This window comes from Thermothielavioides terrestris, chromosome 1 (genome assembly GCF_000226115.1).
Source record: "Thermothielavioides terrestris NRRL 8126 chromosome 1, complete sequence".
In the NCBI taxonomy this organism is placed as follows: Eukaryota; Fungi; Ascomycota; class Sordariomycetes; order Sordariales; family Chaetomiaceae; genus Thermothielavioides; species Thermothielavioides terrestris.
The window spans coordinates 65,466-82,822 of NC_016457.1; the positions used below are offsets into that span (position 1 = coordinate 65,466).

The window sequence follows — 17,357 nt, forward strand, 5'->3', positions numbered from 1 at the left end:
GATATATAGGATTAAGTTGACCTTCCTTTGATAGAGCCTAATAGAGCTATAGCTAGTAATATCGTTATATAGGAGTAATTCGCCTTTAGCTATTAGAGTCTCTAGCTCTCTTTCTTCCTAAGCTAACTTTATAATCTTCTTAATATATACCGTTTAACTAAGCTAAATTAAACGTCTTTTATAATTACGATAAATCTCTATATCTAAGAACTATAAGAGGTTATCTCCTTTTATAAGTTTATATTTTCGTTATAGCTAGTTAATTACTTCGTTAGCTTAGTATTGATCCTTCTTATAATAGGCGAAGACAATGTTATCTATATAGAAGAAGATAATAATACCTTTATTCGTTATAATATAGGGCTTCTACAATATAGTCTAGAACCCTAAGTTCCTTAGAGTAGCCGTTACCTCTTGTTGCTAGAGGAGAGGAGACTTCTATAAGCTATAGAATACCTTCTTTAGCTTTAAAATAGTTTCTAGCTTATAGTAGCTATATAGCATCTCTATATAAATATCTTTATTGATCTTCGTATTAACGAAAGTATTAACTATATTAAACTACTTTAGTTTTAAGTTGAACTTTACTATAATAGTAAATACTATTCTAAAGGATTATATAACGAGTATAGCTATATAGTTCTCTTTAGTAAACCTCTTCTTTTATTAATTACTATATACTATAAGCTTCGCCTTATATTTAATAAGGTATTTACTCTTATTAAACTTATAGATATATACCTATATATAATCTAGGATCTATTTGCTTTAAACCTCTTTATTATAGTAGTAAATCTCTTCCTAGGAGCCTATTATTTTATAGCTTTAAAGATAATCGTATTTAGCCTCTAGGAATAGCTAGCCTAGTAGATAATCTTCGAGTTTAAATTGCTATCGAGGTATAGATAGGAGTATTAACTAATAGATAGATCTAAGCTTACCTTCTTACTATAGGCGATCGACTTCTTCTTAGGAGATCCTTTTAATATTACTATCTTCCTTTTTAATAGAACCGACTATCTTCTTAGCCTTCTTTTTACTCTTTTAGACAAGTTCCTCTCTTTCTTCTTCTATATAGAGGATCCTCTTTAAATACTTATATTCGATAGCTCTAAAGCCTAACGTTTCTACGTTAAAGGCGGCCTCCTATAGCTAGAACACTCCTTTAGAGGCTCTAGGCGAATATAAGCCTAGGAAGGTAGCTATAATCAAAGCGTTTAGCAAAGTAGGTAGAGGAGTAAAATATTGGAACTCTAGAAAAATGCCTATAGTATCGCCTTTTACTACAATGGTATTTAACACTTCGTTGGTAGTAGCTAGACTTTCTTTTAGTTCTTTAAAGGTTATTAAAGGCGTATTAAACGCCTTTGTTATATCTTCTTCCTTAGCTATAGGCGTAAGATTACTATTATCTAGCTAATTAGCATTATTAGCGCCTCTAGTATTAAGCTAGCGCTTTAGCTCTTTAAAGTCTATTTAGGGAATGTCCTATACTATAAGCTTTAGATCACCTAGGTATACCTACTTCTTATTAAAGATTATATTATATATATATACTACTTAGTTAGTAGTTAAGTTTTAGATACAATAGATATTTAAAGAATTGTATTCTATAAGGTAACCAATCTAGGCTCTTAGTTAGAACTATTTAAAGCGCCTTTCTTTCTTTTTAGTAGTATCTATTATAGCGAATACTTTATAACTATAGACTTTTAAATACCTTTAGTATAGTTTATACTCTAAAGCTCTTAAGCTATCTCTTTTAGTAAAGAAGGTGTAAAAGCGATTTAATAGTATTATCTACTCTATTGTCAAAGATAGTGTTATATTATAGAGATATACTATAGCCCTTATAACTTTTAGCTATAGTTGCTCTAGCAACTATACGCTAATAGCTATTATTCTAGCTTTCTCCTTAATTATACCCCCTAAGCGTTTAGTGCCTCTATTCTATATAGGTGTATTAGGCGCTAAAGGCTCTATTTAGATACCTTGTTTCTCTACCTAGGTAGTAATAGCGTTCGCTTATATAAATTCGTTGTTATACTCTAAGACTTTAATATATAGTTGATACTGCCTTTTAAGTAGTATAGCAAGATGTTTAATAGCTATTAGAATACTTAGCGCTTCGTAGTTATATAGATAGTAGTCCTATATTATACTTAAATAGCGATCTATCGCTAATAGTAGATATTTAAAGTGCTATTAGCCTTCTTAGAAAGGGTATAGATCTAGGGCGATCTTATCGCCTAGGCTATAGTTCAATAGCCTAGAAATGCGATTAGGCCTATATTTTAACTTACTAAGGCTATAGCCATTATACTTAAACGTTGATATACCTTTAATATACCCTCTTTATAAGTAATTAACGAAGTGTTTAAGGGCCTTTAGGCCTATATAGCTAAGGCGTAGGTGCTAAGTTATAGTATCTACTATACTCTCTATATAGTAAGCCTAACGATCGAGTCTCTTTATTTAGGTAGTAAAGGCTATAGGCGTATAGTCTTCGAGTATATATTTAAAGATATATTGTTGGAGCTTCTTTATAGTATATCTAAGGAGGGTATAATTATAGCACTTAAGTAGATAGTTTAGTATACTCTCTAGCCTATTGTCTTACTAGATCCTTTGTCGATTAAGCTACTCTAACAATATAATATTATATATAAATGTTAGGCAATAGGCTATATTATATAGTATAAGGACTATAATGCCTTCGTTGTTCTATAGTTTAATATCTATTTTACTATATCCTTTAATCTAAATAAGGTACTTGCCTATCTAGATATAATTATTAGATATAGCTAACTTAGGAGGCCTTTTAAACCTACTTAGATAGTTAGCGATATAAATAGTTGACCCTAAATCTAGAATTACCAAGTTAATTAAGGGGTATCTCTAGCTTATCTAGAATATAGCTAGGATCGTAGCGAAGCTCGCTATATATTTGCCTATAGCTCTCTACTACTATATTCTTATAATATACTAGTAGCTAAATATCGCTATAATGTTAGTACCTACTTTAGGGGCATTGCCTATATTAGGAGTAATGCCTATATCGGGGGCGATACCTATATTAGGGGCGGTGCCTACTTTGGGGGTAGTACCTACTTTGGGGGCATTACCCTCTTCCTAGGTAGTGCTCTCTTTAGGAGCAGTGCCCTCTTTAGGGGCGTTGGCATTGGCTATATCCACTTTAGGGACCTTAGGCTCCTTTGTTAGAAGTGTAGCTATAGCTCTCTTAGAGTAGTCGGCTAGTTAATATAGTAGTAGATCCTCGCCTATATTGCTTTTTACGTTGTTAACGAAGCTACTTCTAGATCTCTTTATCTAAAGCTTATTAGCCTCTGCTTATAGAGTTGAATTAGCCTTTAAATTAGCCTCTATATAAGCCTTAATATATTTTCTAAGTTCCTATCTAGGCGATATACTCTTAGAGTTTAAGTAGTAGCATCGCTTAATTAAATAGAAATAATCGTAGGTATAGCACTTCCTTAATATATTTAAGGACCTTATAGAGGTGCTAGAAGCTATAGACGTACTTAGCTTATATTTAGAGCGGGATTAGCCGATTTTAGCTCCCTCTTTACAACTAGTTTAGCGTCTAGGGCGATCCTTTTAATCTTCTAATTGTTTAAGGTCTTTGTTTTCTTTCTCTCTAAAGCTATATATTAGGAAAGATCCTTTTCCTATATAGCTAGGTACCTTCTTAAAGAATAAGTATATACTTTTATAAACCTCTATAGCTATATTTTAAAAGGTTAGCTTCTTAAGGATCTCTATCTTGCTTATAGTATAGAGGGAAACAAAGCTTAGGAATAGCTTCTCTAGTATAGCTATTAGTTCATTGAACTATAGGCTAGAATCCTTTGCCTCGCTTATTTTCTAAAGGGAGGCCTTATCTATTAAGCTCTTCTATTTAACGAGCTACCTCTTGAAATTAGCTTCTTTAATATATACGTTCCTAGGGTATTTAAGTATATTGAGATAGGTACGAATATACGTTCAAAGCTCGGTTATTGTCTCGATAGTTAGCTAAGTAGTCTTTTTAAGATTGTTATACTGCGTTTAAAGGTCAGTATACTTTGTAAAGTAGGTGGACTAGTAGTTGGCCGCCACTGTAGTAGTTATAAAGGTTAGCATTTATATAATGACGATAGCGATATTGTTGTTAAACTACCTCTCTTTATCTCTATAGAGCCTTCTCTAGCTAGTATTTAACGCTTCGACACCGAGTTGCTCTTATAGGCCTTCGCTCTTAGAAAGGGTCTAGGAATCCGCCTTATTATCCTAGGGTAGCTAGGCTATAGATACAGTGCTAAGCTACTACTTGTCTATAGAGGGCGCTCTTAGATCGGCTAGAGCTCCTATATTAGCTATAGCTTCTATAGCTATAGCTAGCGTAGAAGCCTATAGTTCAACGATATATTCCTAGAGCTTACGCCAAATACGTTCCTAAGCGAGGTTATAGGTATTAGCTAGTATAGGCTTTAGGAGTAGCTCTGCCTTACTTTCGAAATAGTCGAGTAGGTCAAGGTACTTAGCCTTATTGACGAACTTACGATTCTAAACTACCTAGTTATCTAGGCTAGCTAAGATAATATCGATCTTTATATCGGTTTTCGAAAATATAATAGTTACTACTAAGCACTATATATAGGGCTATATACTTAGAGATAGAGCTAGGTTTTCGAGCTAATAAGACTCTTAATTGTTAGAACCGCTATATAGGCTTAGGAAGATGAAGCTATTACGATATAAGTAATGTATATAACTAGGAACAATCGTAGTAGTAAAGATGTTATATTGTAGGAGAGTTCTCCTAATCAAGAGCCCAGTCTTAGGCGGCAGTTGGGTATCAAGCCGGTAGATCCTAATCTCGGTGGGCCGGCCCGGAGCCCCGGGCCAGGCTGGTTCTAACACTAGTAGTTTCACCAAGGGCATAGTCATCCTTTCAGAGATTGACCAAATCAAGTTTCTTACGCTCTTCTTGATTTGGATCGCGGTCTTAAGCGGCGGGATTCAGCTCAGACTGAACCACGAATTGCCCTGGCGATCCCGGCCCCTCTCGGTGCCGTCGTCCGGCACAAGGACTATGATGAGTCGAAACTCATTGGCTGCAAAGAAATGGCCTGGGCAGGCGTTGGGGTGGTGGCCGAAAGTTAGGTAGCTGAGGTGATACGAGCTCTCGGATTTCCCGGCAACACACCCTCGTTCCTCGTTCCAGCATCTCCAAGTTTCGTGTTGCGGCGGCGAGACAACAAGATCTTGTCTACTATATGCTGGATAGCCCAAAACGACTACCTGGAGATGAGATGCGTTACCCCCCCATCGCGTCCATTCCGATATTCTCGAAGAATCGAGACACCAACGGGGTTCAGTAGCAGGCATCCTCAGCGGTCTGCCTTTGACACCCTCGGTCACAGTTGGGGTTCTTGGACGAAGGGAAGAGGGTGAACGCGAGCTCTGCGTCGACACTTGCAACTGAGATGGATATCAAGCAGTCTTGCTTTTCAAGGCCCACTTGTTGAGGGCGAGACGTGTTATGTTACGTATGTACAAGAATGTTTGCCATGGTGCGTATTCAGAACCCGCAGATCCAGCTCTCAGACGCAAATACCGCCGCAGTCGGACCCGCCGTTCTCGGGGTCGCAGTCATCCCGCGGGTCGTCGACGCATTTCTTGCCGTCCTTGCAGGCGATGCCGGCGATGCCGCCGCAAAACACGGGCTCGACGCAGATGCCGGGCATGTCGCAGGCCATGCCGCAACCTCCACGATACGGGTCGTCGATGCAGATCTGGCCGTCGGGGCATTCGACAGGATTGGCGCGGAAGCCGCCGCACGACTGGTAGGTCGGCTGGGCCGGGCTCGTCGTCGTCTTGGAAGTAGCCAGCGTGGTGGGCGTGGCCCGCTTGTCGGCCGAGGCCAAGGCAGTGGCTCCGAGGAGCGGCAGGACGGCAAGGAAGAGACCGCGCATGATGGAGGTTGGTTGGTTCTCCAAGCTTATCTGAGGATGGGACTTATGCTCCGTCTTTGCGTGCGTACTTTGGGGTTGCTGAATGGTGCCTTCGGGCAAGATGATTATGTTGAGAGATCTGATTCACTTTATACCCGGCCCCTCAGGGCTTGAGTCTAGGGAACTAGACAAGGTAGTCGCTGGAGTGTCCCTGGCCAAGAGCATGGCAACCATCCAGTTTCTCGTGTTCGGGGCGGCTGAATCGGGGGCTGGCCCGTTCGGGACAGCTTACAGGCTTTGGGTACGACGAGATTACCTAGCAGCAAAGGGATATGCGCAGCAGCGTTTGCGCTCTGCGAAGCCAAGCCGGAGTTTCACCCCGTTGAACGCTTTGGGCAAGGCCATAAAGCAGTCAATGTGCTGGCAATGATCCTATTTTTAGCAAGGTTGTCCTGTTAAGGTCGAGTGGCAGCGCCAATCTCCTGGAAGGGCTGGCGATGGACACGTATCTGTAACTCGTCTCACTTACATGTGGCTGCGAGAGGAAACCCAGAAGGTCATTTGTGAATTGTCCTACGCTTGCAATCCGCATCGGCATGACGTGTTTCCCAGCTCTCACCCACCAAGCAAGAGCCATTGAGCCGGAGGGTCTGAGCTCGCTGCCGCTGTCAGGATCCATGGATGGGTCTCTCGTGGAGAACTGAAGAGACTTCCAAGGTTACTGGAGACGATCTGCGCCAAGCAATGCAAGGGCCGTCGTGGCGACGCTGTTGAAACTAACCGGCGGATATATGTGCCCGCTTACCTTGGACTGCTTGGCCAATGATGCAGTCATTCTGAAATCCTTTTTCTCCCAGAAGCAGAGCGACAGATGTCTCCCTGGAACTGGACCCTACCTATGGAATCTCCCCTCCGCTTCACCGCTTCGACAATGTTCAAAAGGCGGATCTGGTTATTCCGTTAAGGTCAGCAGCCAGCAAGAAGCGCACCAATTCCTCCTCAGCTTGGGTAAATCGTAAATGCCTGGTCCGAGTTCACCCTCACCGGCCTTGGCTTTGCCTTGCCCGAGATGGCCAGGTACACCGTACCGGTCGTCATGAATGCGGGCCTCAAACTCAAACCAGGCCGTCATCCGGCTGTAAGTTTTTCTCTGAGAGTAATTGCCGTCTACGGCATCTGTGAATCTGCAAACTGAGTGAGCGAGTGGATCTGCTGCTCTTTGGTCCTCCATTCCTCGCCCCGCATTTGCTTGCGTCATTTTCTCTGTTTGCCGTCAACTTAACAACCCCGTCTCTGTCAATTCGAACCCTCTTCTACACACCGTAAGGCAATCAATGAAAAGCTTGCCTGCCGTATAAGGAACGAGCTCGCAGTTTCACGGCCGCCACCCCGACTGGACCACCGAAGACCGCCCGCACCATGGCCTCCCACGGGCCACTCAGAGTCGGTTACGTGCCCGAGCACTTTTCGACGCCCATCCACTTTGCCAAGAAGCACTATGGCTTGGAGGCGGAACTGATTCCGTTCCCATCCGGGACCGGCCACATGATCACGGCGCTGCGCGGCGGCGAGATCGATGTCGGTATCGGCCTCACCGAAGGCTGGGTGGCCGGCCTCGGCAGGTCGCAGGAGTCAGGCGACCGAGACGGCGGTTTTAAACTCGTCGGCACCTACGTCGAGACTCCGCTATGTACTTACTCAGCTCTCGCTCCCTCTCTCTTCATGTCTCAGGATGCTAGAGGCTAACATTGCGGCCAGGTTGGGCAATCTCGACCGGCGCTGACCGGCCCGAGATCAAGTCGGTCGACTCGCTCCAGGGAGGCAAGATCGGCGTGTCGCGCATCGGGTCCGGCAGCTACGTGATGGGCTATGTGCTGGCCGACGAGCGCGGGTGGCTGATCCCTTCCGCCGGCGCGGGAACGGCCGCCGAGCAGGCGTCGCCGTACTCGGACTTCGTCGTGCTCGACACGTTCGAGAAGCTGCGCAAGGCCGTCAACTCCGGCGAGGCCGACTTTTTCATGTGGGAGCACTTCACTTCGAAGCGCTACTACGACAACGGCGAGATCCGCAAGGTCGGCGAGATCTACACGCCCTGGAGCAGCTGGAAGATCGTAGCCTCGACGAGGCTGATCGACGGCGAGAAGCTGGATCCTCGCGTCGACGACTTGCTGGGCAAGCTCAACCTTGGCATCAGGCACTTCAACGAGAACAAGGAGGAGGCAATCAAGTACATCAGCACCGAGCTGGACTACTCGGAGGAGGACGCCCGGCAGTGGCTCGAGACGGTTAGGTTCCCCGAGCGGAGCCAAGGAGTCGACCTGAACGTGATTCACAACACGGTCCGAGTTCTGTGCCAGGCCGGCGTACTCTCTGTGGGAAAGGGCGCAGACGCTGCGGCCATGGTCGCCAAGCGGCGCTGAGAAAATGAAGAAAAAAAAAAGGGTGTTTGAAGCAAGAGCTTCGCCCTGACGTTACTTTCTTGAACAACCAAAAAAAGACTGTTATCATCGACGGTACACGTGTGGATTTGATCAACGTCATGGATGTAGGGCGGGAATAGGGATGTTGCAGGTGTTTTCAGTCTGTTATCCCATCCGTCGCCACTTCTCAGGCTTCCACCGTGGACCACCTCACCACCTCCGTCTCTCGCACCTTCTCGCTCGGCTTGGATGGCCTCCGTTCAGGCCGGCGGGCTCAGGATGAAGATCTCGCCCTCGGCGCTGTTGTCGCTGCCGACAAACAGGCCTCTTCCGGCCGGGTCCCAAGCCACGGCGGTCAGGCGGTGGCAGTTGCTCTGGGTCAGGCCGTTGGCGGTGCAGCTGCCCGGGTTCGGCGCGGTGAAGATGTCGCGGTAGCCGCTCTGGCTGTCGGCGGGGGCCACGGGGTCGTAGGCGCCGCTGGCGAGCTTCTGGAAGGGGATCTGCACCACCTTGAAGCCCGTCGCCGGCTGCCGGTCCCACGAGCCGTGGAAGGCGACGTACATGTTCGTGGCGTCGCCGTCGAACGCGTTCCAGATGGGCGCCGAGTGCGCCTGGAAGCTCAGCCGCGGCGGGATCGCCTTGTTGGTGTTGCACGACGCGTCGTTGTACGACCCGTTGGGCGCCAGCACGAAGTTGCTTCCCGTCTTGAGGCCCGAGAAGGCCGACGGATCCCACACGGCAAAGCACGTCGGATAGCCGTACCACGCGTTGCGCACCGTCAGGGGATCGCCCACTGTCCACACCACCCCAACCCCAGCCCGGTTAGCCCCCGAGGAACGGATCCTCCAATGAAGTTGTCATTCCATGGGAAGCAAAAGGTCTTCAAAGACTTACGGTTGTTGAGCTCCTCGGCCGGGTTGTTCTGGTGGATGTCTTTCCTCTGCCCGTTCTCGGTGCGGGTGAAGTCCTGCATTATTGATAATTTTATTTCGCGTCGTCAGTTAAGGGGTTCGCTTGGTTTACGCCGGACGCAAGCCACGGGGGAAAACGCACGTCGCCGCTGTTCTCAACGCCCCAGTACACGCCGTTCGGGTCCGGCACGAAGCCGATCGTGTTGCGCAGGCCGTACGCAAACACCTCGCCGTCCGTGTTGTAGTTGAAGCCGCCGGACGGGGTCTTGGTGGTGTCGAAGATCTTGATGATGGCCCGTCCGGTGCTCGTCTGGGCCGCGGCAGTGTCCAAGTTGGCGGCGGCGCCGACCTGCACGAGGATCAGGTTCGGCTGCTTGGGCACGACCGAGATGGTGCGGGTGAAGTGGATGCCCGACGAGATGCCCTTGATGACTGTCTTCTGGTTGCTGACGGTGCGCGTGGCCGGGTTGTAGCTCCAGCTGTACGCCGCCGACTCGCCGCTGGCATACAGCGTGGTGCCGTCGGGCGTCAGCGCCAGCCCGTGGTTGAGCTGGCTGCCCGAGATGAGCATGGCGGTGCTGTTGATGCAGCCGTTGGGGCCGAAGGTGTGCACCGAGATGCCCTTGGTCGCCTCGGCCACCAGCATGTTGCCCAGAGGGTCGAACACGATGGTGCGCACCTGCTTCAGCCCGCCGGCGAGCTTCACGGCCGTCCATCCCGACGCAACCTGGTTCGAGAACCGGAAGTTGCTGACGCCGCTACACGACCTGGGCAGCGGAAGCTTGGCCACGGTCTGGGCGTCGGCGACTGTCGTCTGACGGTCAGCACCAGCTCATGCTGCCAGCGCCCCAACCGGAAAAACCTTGTCTTCTAACCCGGGCGGGTGTTTGTCAAAGGGCTTTCCGACGATTGTTCTTCTATGATATGAAAGAGGCATGGACCTACCCGCCCAACACAGGGCCGCCGCAGCGCCAATTGTCTCGAGGAGGCGCATTGCCCACGGTGACAATGGAGAAATGACTCTCAACTGGAAAGAAGTTGAAGGCACAAACAAGTTCAACCACAGGGGAGCAGCCACACAGCGCAAGGCTCTTCAGCCCAAAACATGCCGGTCTCTGAGGACGGTACGAGAAGACACATGCCTACTTCTATACTCCGAATCCATGGGCAAATGCATCCCCCCTACGTGCTTGGCGCCCACGATGGTGGGCATTGAGATGTCATGCTGTCATTTCGCTGCGTGGTGAAGTTTGGGTCCTAAGGGACGCCATGCTGTGGCTTAGCCAACCACCTCGTTGGGATGAAGTTGTCAATATCGCAGATCATAGCCTGTTCGGCAGACCTGCTCCGAACTGCACACAAGCGGCCACGGCAGTTACCCCCTCGGACGTTTCCCCAGCTTCCACAAGTGCGCCGAGGGGCCCGCGTGCGGGGGTGCCCCCATTGGCCGGGAACCATGTCGATATTAATATCCGGTGCTCCCGCCATTCTCGTTATTGGGAAGAAGAGCATTCCTGGATCGCGCCAAGTCTGTCAAAGACAGCCATGGGTTTGGAGACAATTGCTGGGTCATGCATCTTATTCTCGGCTGGGTCAAACGAGCCCATCAGCTACATGTAGTGCTTCGCCGGTTATTTGCCCTCGGGCGTCTCCCTCACTGTGCTCTGATTCTTATCTCGCGTGCATTGAGACATCTCGAGCTTCGGGAGCGCTTAGCGAGGAGATGCTCGTAGAGGATGTCGAGTTCATTTCCTCGGCTGGCCGGGTTCAATCCGGCAGCTGCATCGTCTCAATCCAAGGTTGCATCGTACGCAGTGATTGATTGAGTGCCGGCGAGGAGTTCACTATCCTTTCTTGCCGGGGGGTCTTCGGGAAGGGTCAGCAAATGGATCGTGGATGCCTCCGTGCGCGGGATCTCTGGGTTTGAGGGAAACTCTCTCATCTGTTTTTGGCATTGTATTATGCTCATGGCCATGCATACATATGTGTTTACTTCGGAGTGATTTATGCGTGTGTTTGCATTTTGTCTTGGACTTCGACAACTTGACAAATACTACTAGTTACCTCTTTGCCTTGGTGATTCATCATCATGAGCAGCGCGGAGGAGTCACCGGGTCACTTAGCAGTGCTGATACTACACCTCAGCAAGCCGCAATGACACACGCTAACCCTACCTAGTCCCGTGAAGCCGCCTAGGCGCGCGCCGGGAACCGTTCTCCGGCCCGGTCTGTGTGGATTGGTAGGCAGGCCGTATTCCCCTCCATGTTAGATACCCCATCCAGCAACTCGCACTGGTGCGTGATCACGACGGAATCGATTTGGCATGTGTTGAGAGACGACCTACTTACCTACTATCAGCAGTCAACGGTAGATCACCAACTCTATAGTGGTCTTGATCGGCTGTGGAGCCCTGCGTTTTCGATTCGAGGATTCGGATCCCCGCACAGTTATCCGTCGAAGACCGAGCAAGGGAGCGAGCGCCATGCCTCTCAACTTCATAGCCATGTTGTATCCAAAGCCAGACCGGGTCGCACGGGTAAGCAAGCCGCGCCCAGGCGCAGTTCGCGCACGAGCAAGGAGCACGAGTCGAGACCGGTACAATCAGTGCTAACCAGCGGTCAATCGGCGCGGCCAGGTCGAAGAAATCGCTCGGCAAGTGTGCGAGTCGGTGCACGAGAAGGAACCGGGCGTCCTGAAATACCAGTGGTTCCGGGCCGGAGGCACAGACAAGCCCCTGATCGTGGTTTGGGAAACGTACGCGGCCCAGTGCATGCGGCTGCGCGTCGAGTCGAGTCGCGTCGAGTTGAGTTGCTGACGTTTCTGCTTGCCTGCTTGCAGGTACCTCGACCAGGCCGCCGTTGACGCACACACATCGAGCCCCGTCATGGCTTGGCTCGTGGAAAACGACAAGAAGGAAGAGAACATGGCGGCCCCAATAACCGTCATGCCGCTGGAGCAATTCGCGGGTTGGGAGAACCGCTCATGATAGGTAGTGCACCTGGGCACCCTCAAATTTGTGTTGGTTCATCGAAGCCGGCCGGGTGTGTTGAGAAAACGACCTAACCTGCTGGCTGAAGCAACCTGGAATGGAGGGACGATCCAGGATCTGGTATTCAGAATCGACGCAATAATTGTTGCAATGCCCGGTCTCTCCGAGATTTTATTTCAATCATATGGTCTCTTTGGTGTGGTGTGCGTGCGGGCATGCTTTTTCCGACATAGGTATGTCTGATGCAAACGCGTAATGTGCCTTCCAGGGCAGGCCCGGAACGGGCTTCCATTTGTTCTGGCGGCACTGGTTGAAGGCTCCTGCGACTGCGCAATCGACCCTGAGGCTTCCTGAAGCCTCAAGAAGGTCAGCCCTAACCCTGAACCTGCCAGCAGGTCTCGGTTATTCGTTATTCGCCCGCCCCACCGTCCGCCCAGTGGGGCACCCCGCCATTCCACCTTTTTGGTCAGTCAGTACAAGCCAAGCGTCGTGGCCGTGGCCTGCAGACAGCAAGCTCGCTCGTCCACGCAACAATATCCTGCCGGCTTCGCAGCCGTGCTTCTCTCCTTTCCCCTCTCGCCATGGTTCTTCAAGATCTCGGCCGCCGCATCAATGCGGCGGTGAGCGACTTGACACGGGCGCCAAATCTTGATGAAAAGGCAAGTTGTCAAACGTCCCCTGCCATCATCTCCTGCCAGAGGTTCGAGGTCGAAATCGAGGTCGCTCTTGAGATCGAGGTCGCCCCATGCCGTTGCTGACCTCCGCGCAATGTACTTCCGCAGGCTTTTGACTCCATGCTCAAGCAAATATGCTCCGCCCTCCTCGAAGCCGATGTCAACGTGCGCCTCGTCGGCCAGCTGCGCAAGTCCATCCGCGCCACCGTCAACTTCAAGGAGCTGCCCCCCGCCGTCAACAAGAAGCGCCTGATCCAGAAAGCCGTCTTTGACGAGCTCGTGCGCCTCGTCGATCCCCACGCCGAGCCCTTCAAGCCCAAGAAGGGCAAGGCCAACGTCATCATGTTCGTCGGCCTGCAGGGCGCCGGCAAGACCACCACCTGCACCAAGCTCGCCAGGCACTACCAGTCGCGCGGCTTCCGTGCCTGCCTGGTCTGCGCCGACACCTTCCGCGCCGGCGCCTTCGACCAGCTCAAGCAGAATGCCACAAAGGCCAAGATCCCCTACTACGGCAGCCTCACCGAGACGGACCCGGCCGTCGTCGCCAGGGATGGCGTCGAAAAGTTCAAGAAGGAGCGCTTCGAGGTTATCATCGTCGACACGTCGGGCCGCCACAGGCAAGAAAGCGCCCTCTTCCAGGAGATGGTGGACATCCAGGCCGCCATCCGCCCCGATGAGACCATCATGGTGCTCGACGCCTCCATCGGCCAGCAGGCCGAGGCCCAGGCCAAGGCCTTCAAGGAGGCTGCCGACTTCGGCGCCATCATCATCACCAAGACCGACGGCCACGCCGCCGGCGGCGGCGCCATCTCGGCCGTCGCCGCCACCCACACCCCCATCGTCTTCATCGGCACCGGCGAGCACATGCTGGACCTCGAGCGCTTCGTGCCCCGCAACTTCATCAGCAAGCTCCTCGGCATGGGCGACATGGCCGGCCTGGTGGAGCACGTGCAGAGCCTGAAGCTCGACCAGAAGGAGACCATCAAGCACATCAGCGAGGGCATCTTCACCATCCGCGACCTGCGCGACCAGCTGCAGAACATCATGAAGATGGGGCCCCTCAGCAAGATGGCCGGCATGATCCCCGGCATGAGCAACATGATGCAGGGCATGGACGACGAGGAGGGCTCGCTCAAGCTCAAGCGCATGATCTATATCTGCGATAGCATGACCGACAAGGAGCTCGACAGCGACGGCAAGATCTTCATCGACCAGCCGACCCGCATGACCCGCGTGGCCCGGGGCTCCGGCACCACCGTCCGCGAGGTCGAGGACCTGCTCACCCAGCAGCGCATGATGGCCGGCATGGCCAAGAAGATGGGCGGCAACATGAAGAACATGCAGAGGGCCCAGAGCGCCCTGGCCGGCGGCAACAAGGCCCAGCAGCTCGCCGCCATGCAGAAGCGCCTGCAGAGCATGGGAGGCGGCGCCGGCGCCGGCGGCATGCCCGACATGGCCAGCTTAATGAAGATGTTTGGTGGCGGGGGCGCCGGCGCCGGCGGCCTGGGCGGCCTGGGTGGCATGGACATGGGCGCCATGATGAGGCAGATGAGCGGCTTGATGGGTGGGCAGGGTGGCCGCGGTGGGCGGAGATAGCCGCCCGTTGTTTTGGAGTTTCCTACCATCTCCCTGTGCAAGTTTTACATTTTACGCTTTTAAGGAGGGCACTGCATTGTTCTGGCGTTTAGGGTTACGGAGGAGTAGTCCGATGACGGGCGTCATCATACCAAACGAGGTTTCGCCATTGGATCGTATACCTGCGGGTATGGCGTGCATTTTTTAAGCGATATGTGCGGGAGATGGTGCATGCTATGGTACGGCGGCCGTTGAATCATTCCAACACCCCAGTAATGGCCACTGGCTCAGGCCCCATAGCAGTCGAGAATGAAAGTGGTTGGGCGCGCGCGCCGTCCTCAGTTCTCTCTCGGTCTCACTCTTGGCCCTTCCTGCTGTGGGTGGTGTTCTATACAGTCGGCCCATTCACGACGAGCAGCTACAAAAGGTTATAGGCTTCAGAAACACTTGCTTCACGCAGGTCATTGGACCGCAGGTCAGATAGCAGTGTTCGAAGATGGGGACTAAGAGCTAGTTACATGCTCCGTGGACACGGCCGCACACTGCCCCTTCCTTCGTTGCCCATCGCCATACTCTGGAAGAGCATTTAGTTGGCAAGGGGCCTCACGATCCCCCTCACCTTCCTCATTCCCCTGCCATTGCCTCTGGCGGCGGTCATGACGGTCATGGTGTGGACGTAGCGGATCTTGCCGCTCTCGATCCGGAACTCGTGGCTGTCGGGGATGCCAGAGAAGCTCAGGAAGACGGAGACGGCCCCGATCGTCTCGTCGATGACGTAGCGCCGGTCGGTCAGCGAGACGCCGCTGGGGATGCCGACGTCGCACCGGTCGTTGGGCCCGCCGTTGCCCGTGTACGCGCCGCCCTCGAGCCGCGCGCACGGCCTCCCCCACGGCACGACCACGCTCTTGTTGCTGAAGATGTCGCAGTAGGCGTCGGCGGCCGCCTGGATCACGGCGCGGGTGTCGCGCTTGTCCTCGGGGATGGTACCCCAGTCCTCCTGGCTGGTCCACTTGAGCGTGTTGGTCGCGTTGAAGAGCCAGTCGCCCGTGGACGTGATGAGCGTGTCGATCTTGGACACGGCGCCGTCCGTGAAGTACATCTGGACGCCGATCACGTAGGGCTTGGGCCCCGACGCCGAGACCAGCTCCGTGAAGGTGGCGCACTGGGTCGTGTCGAGGTCGTGCCGGCTGTGGTCGATCTTGAGAGCCGTAGCTAGGATGCCCGACTTGAAGGCCGCGGTCGCGTAGTTCTCGCGGTATACCAGGCTCTCCGAGACGGGCTTGAGCTGGCTCGGGTCGCCAGCGGTTTGCGCGGCGACTAGGCTGTCGGCAGTGCCCTTGAGGAACTCGCGTGTGCAGTTGGCCGCTGCGGCCAGCAGAGGGCCAACAGCGGCGAAGGCTAGAAGGGAAAGAGAATGCATGTTGGGCTCGTGGAGGATGGCGTGCGTGTGGCTCTGCGAAGGAGAGCAATCTAGGAAGGACAAGATGGACGCTGCCCGATGGACAGCCCGCTGGTGTCCGGGGACATATATAACCCCGGGAACCCCTGGATGGGCTCTTTTGCAGGACACTAGAAGCCGGGAGGCAAGGTAGGTAATATAGAGCGCGGGTAATTGCGTTAGTTAAGGTGCCATTCTGGAATATAAAACAGGCGCACCAGCACTGACAATGACGAGACCTCGGTCGGCAGTTCTCCTAGGTCCAGGGATCGGAACGAATAATTCCTATTTTGGCCCCAGAAGACGTGCGGCAGGGGCAGACATGATTAGCCAGAACAACGACAGTCCAATAGTCGGCATCAACCTTCACTCGTCAGACGTTCTGCCCGGTCACTTCCAGTACGGATACTTTTTTCATACAACAAGCAGTAGATAATAAATGAGCGAGTGCTCTCTGGCAAAGGCGTATTTGCGTAGGTCTTCTACACGATTGGCCCCGGACTTCGCCCACGGAGCGTCGAGGCCATTGACACTGACCGGTAACCCGGCCCGCTCCGGCTTCCTAATAAAGCCACCAGTTCTTAAGTGTGTACTTCGGAAGACGAGTCACTGCCCTGTATAGCTATGAAGCCATGAAATTGAGTGTCCCAGTCAAAACGGTCCGCGTTATTAGGTTGCCACGACACTCCTCCGGTTCGTCGACGTGCGGTCTTGGACCGAGAAGGACAGCGCCCCCTTTTTTTGGCATTCGCCCGACCGTAAACGTCGTTTCTACATCTAGATATCAAACCAAACATCATCGTTCTAAATTAGAGAGACGCACCACACCTTCTACCGGTCTCGACATCCATGGCATCCAGATCACGGACTTGGAAGACGCCGTGCTCCCTGAGACCGGAGAAACCCTGCACGGCTGCCTTTGCGGCCATACGACGCACACGGTCTTCTCGACTTTTCAGGTACCGAAATCGCCTATCGTGGCGATCAGGCGCTCGACGAAAGGGTTATCCTTTGCCTATATGCTCAAGCAGGCCTCCAAAGCCCGCCACTCCGCCAAAGAAGGAGATCTGGCGACGCAAAAGCGTACTGCCAGATACCGTCGCTGCGCAGCGCTTCGACAGACGCGCGGATGAGTATGCTATCGAGCATCACCTAGATATGTCCACCAACCCAGGAGAAAAGATGTCTGACAGCGTGTTTTGTCGAGCCTGGGCCCAGGATCCTGGGTTTTGCCAGACGAGTTTGCCCGGTAGATTCGGCGTTCAGGGATTTCCAGGTTGGTGGTGCGGATGACCAGCTTCCAGGTTAGGTCCGGGGCGGCCAGACAACCAGTTACCTTGGGCAAACTATCGAAGCACTGAGCCAGATGACAGGGCAGCCCCCACGCGGCGAG

The 17,357-nt window shown here is 51.8% G+C and overlaps 5 protein-coding genes across 5 annotated transcripts; 3 read left to right on the top strand and 2 right to left on the bottom strand.

The window, feature by feature from the left end:
• Positions 1–5,078: 5,078 nt before the first annotated feature.
• Positions 5,079–6,136, bottom strand: THITE_2106106 (uncharacterized protein). Its single transcript, XM_003648486.1, has one exon. It carries the CDS (start codon positions 5,976–5,978, stop codon positions 5,607–5,609), a length of 372 nt encoding a protein of 123 aa, XP_003648534.1. The 5' UTR covers positions 5,979–6,136; the 3' UTR covers positions 5,079–5,606.
• Positions 6,137–7,297: 1,161 nt separating this feature from the next.
• THITE_2072060 (uncharacterized protein) lies at positions 7,298–9,398 on the top strand. The gene is made up of 2 exons (XM_003648487.1): positions 7,298–7,647; positions 7,716–9,398. Exons 1-2 carry the CDS (start codon positions 7,377–7,379, stop codon positions 8,375–8,377), a joined length of 933 nt encoding a protein of 310 aa, XP_003648535.1. The 5' UTR covers positions 7,298–7,376; the 3' UTR covers positions 8,378–9,398.
• A 2,372-nt stretch (positions 9,399–11,770) lies between these two features.
• THITE_2041120 (uncharacterized protein) lies at positions 11,771–12,274 on the top strand (the record flags this gene model as incomplete). Its single annotated transcript, XM_003648488.1, has 3 exons — positions 11,771–11,824; positions 11,924–12,042; positions 12,127–12,274. The coding sequence occupies 3 exons, from the start codon at positions 11,771–11,773 to the stop codon at positions 12,272–12,274; spliced, it is 321 nt and encodes a 106-aa protein (XP_003648536.1).
• Positions 12,275–12,735: 461 nt separating this feature from the next.
• THITE_2106112 (uncharacterized protein) lies at positions 12,736–14,649 on the top strand. The gene is made up of 2 exons (XM_003648489.1): positions 12,736–12,936; positions 13,060–14,649. Exons 1-2 carry the CDS (start codon positions 12,859–12,861, stop codon positions 14,545–14,547), a joined length of 1,566 nt encoding a protein of 521 aa, XP_003648537.1. The 5' UTR covers positions 12,736–12,858; the 3' UTR covers positions 14,548–14,649.
• Positions 14,650–15,112: 463 nt separating this feature from the next.
• THITE_2083723 (uncharacterized protein) lies at positions 15,113–15,946 on the bottom strand (the record flags this gene model as incomplete). Its single annotated transcript, XM_003648490.1, has 1 exon — positions 15,113–15,946. The coding sequence occupies one exon, from the start codon at positions 15,944–15,946 to the stop codon at positions 15,113–15,115; it is 834 nt and encodes a 277-aa protein (XP_003648538.1).
• Positions 15,947–17,357: the final 1,411 nt, after the last annotated feature.

Coding starts and splice junctions, on each gene's coding strand:
- THITE_2106106 (XM_003648486.1), bottom strand. CDS start 5,978: ATGCGCGGTCTCTTCCTTGCCGTCCTGCCGCTCCTCGGAGCCACTGCC.
- THITE_2072060 (XM_003648487.1), top strand. CDS start 7,377: ATGGCCTCCCACGGGCCACTCAGAGTCGGTTACGTGCCCGAGCACTTT. Junction 7,648..7,715: donor CTACGTCGAGACTCCGCTAT/GTACTTACTCAG, acceptor CATTGCGGCCAG/GTTGGGCAATCTCGACCGGC.
- THITE_2106112 (XM_003648489.1), top strand. CDS start 12,859: ATGGTTCTTCAAGATCTCGGCCGCCGCATCAATGCGGCGGTGAGCGAC. Junction 12,937..13,059: donor CGCCAAATCTTGATGAAAAG/GCAAGTTGTCAA, acceptor GTACTTCCGCAG/GCTTTTGACTCCATGCTCAA.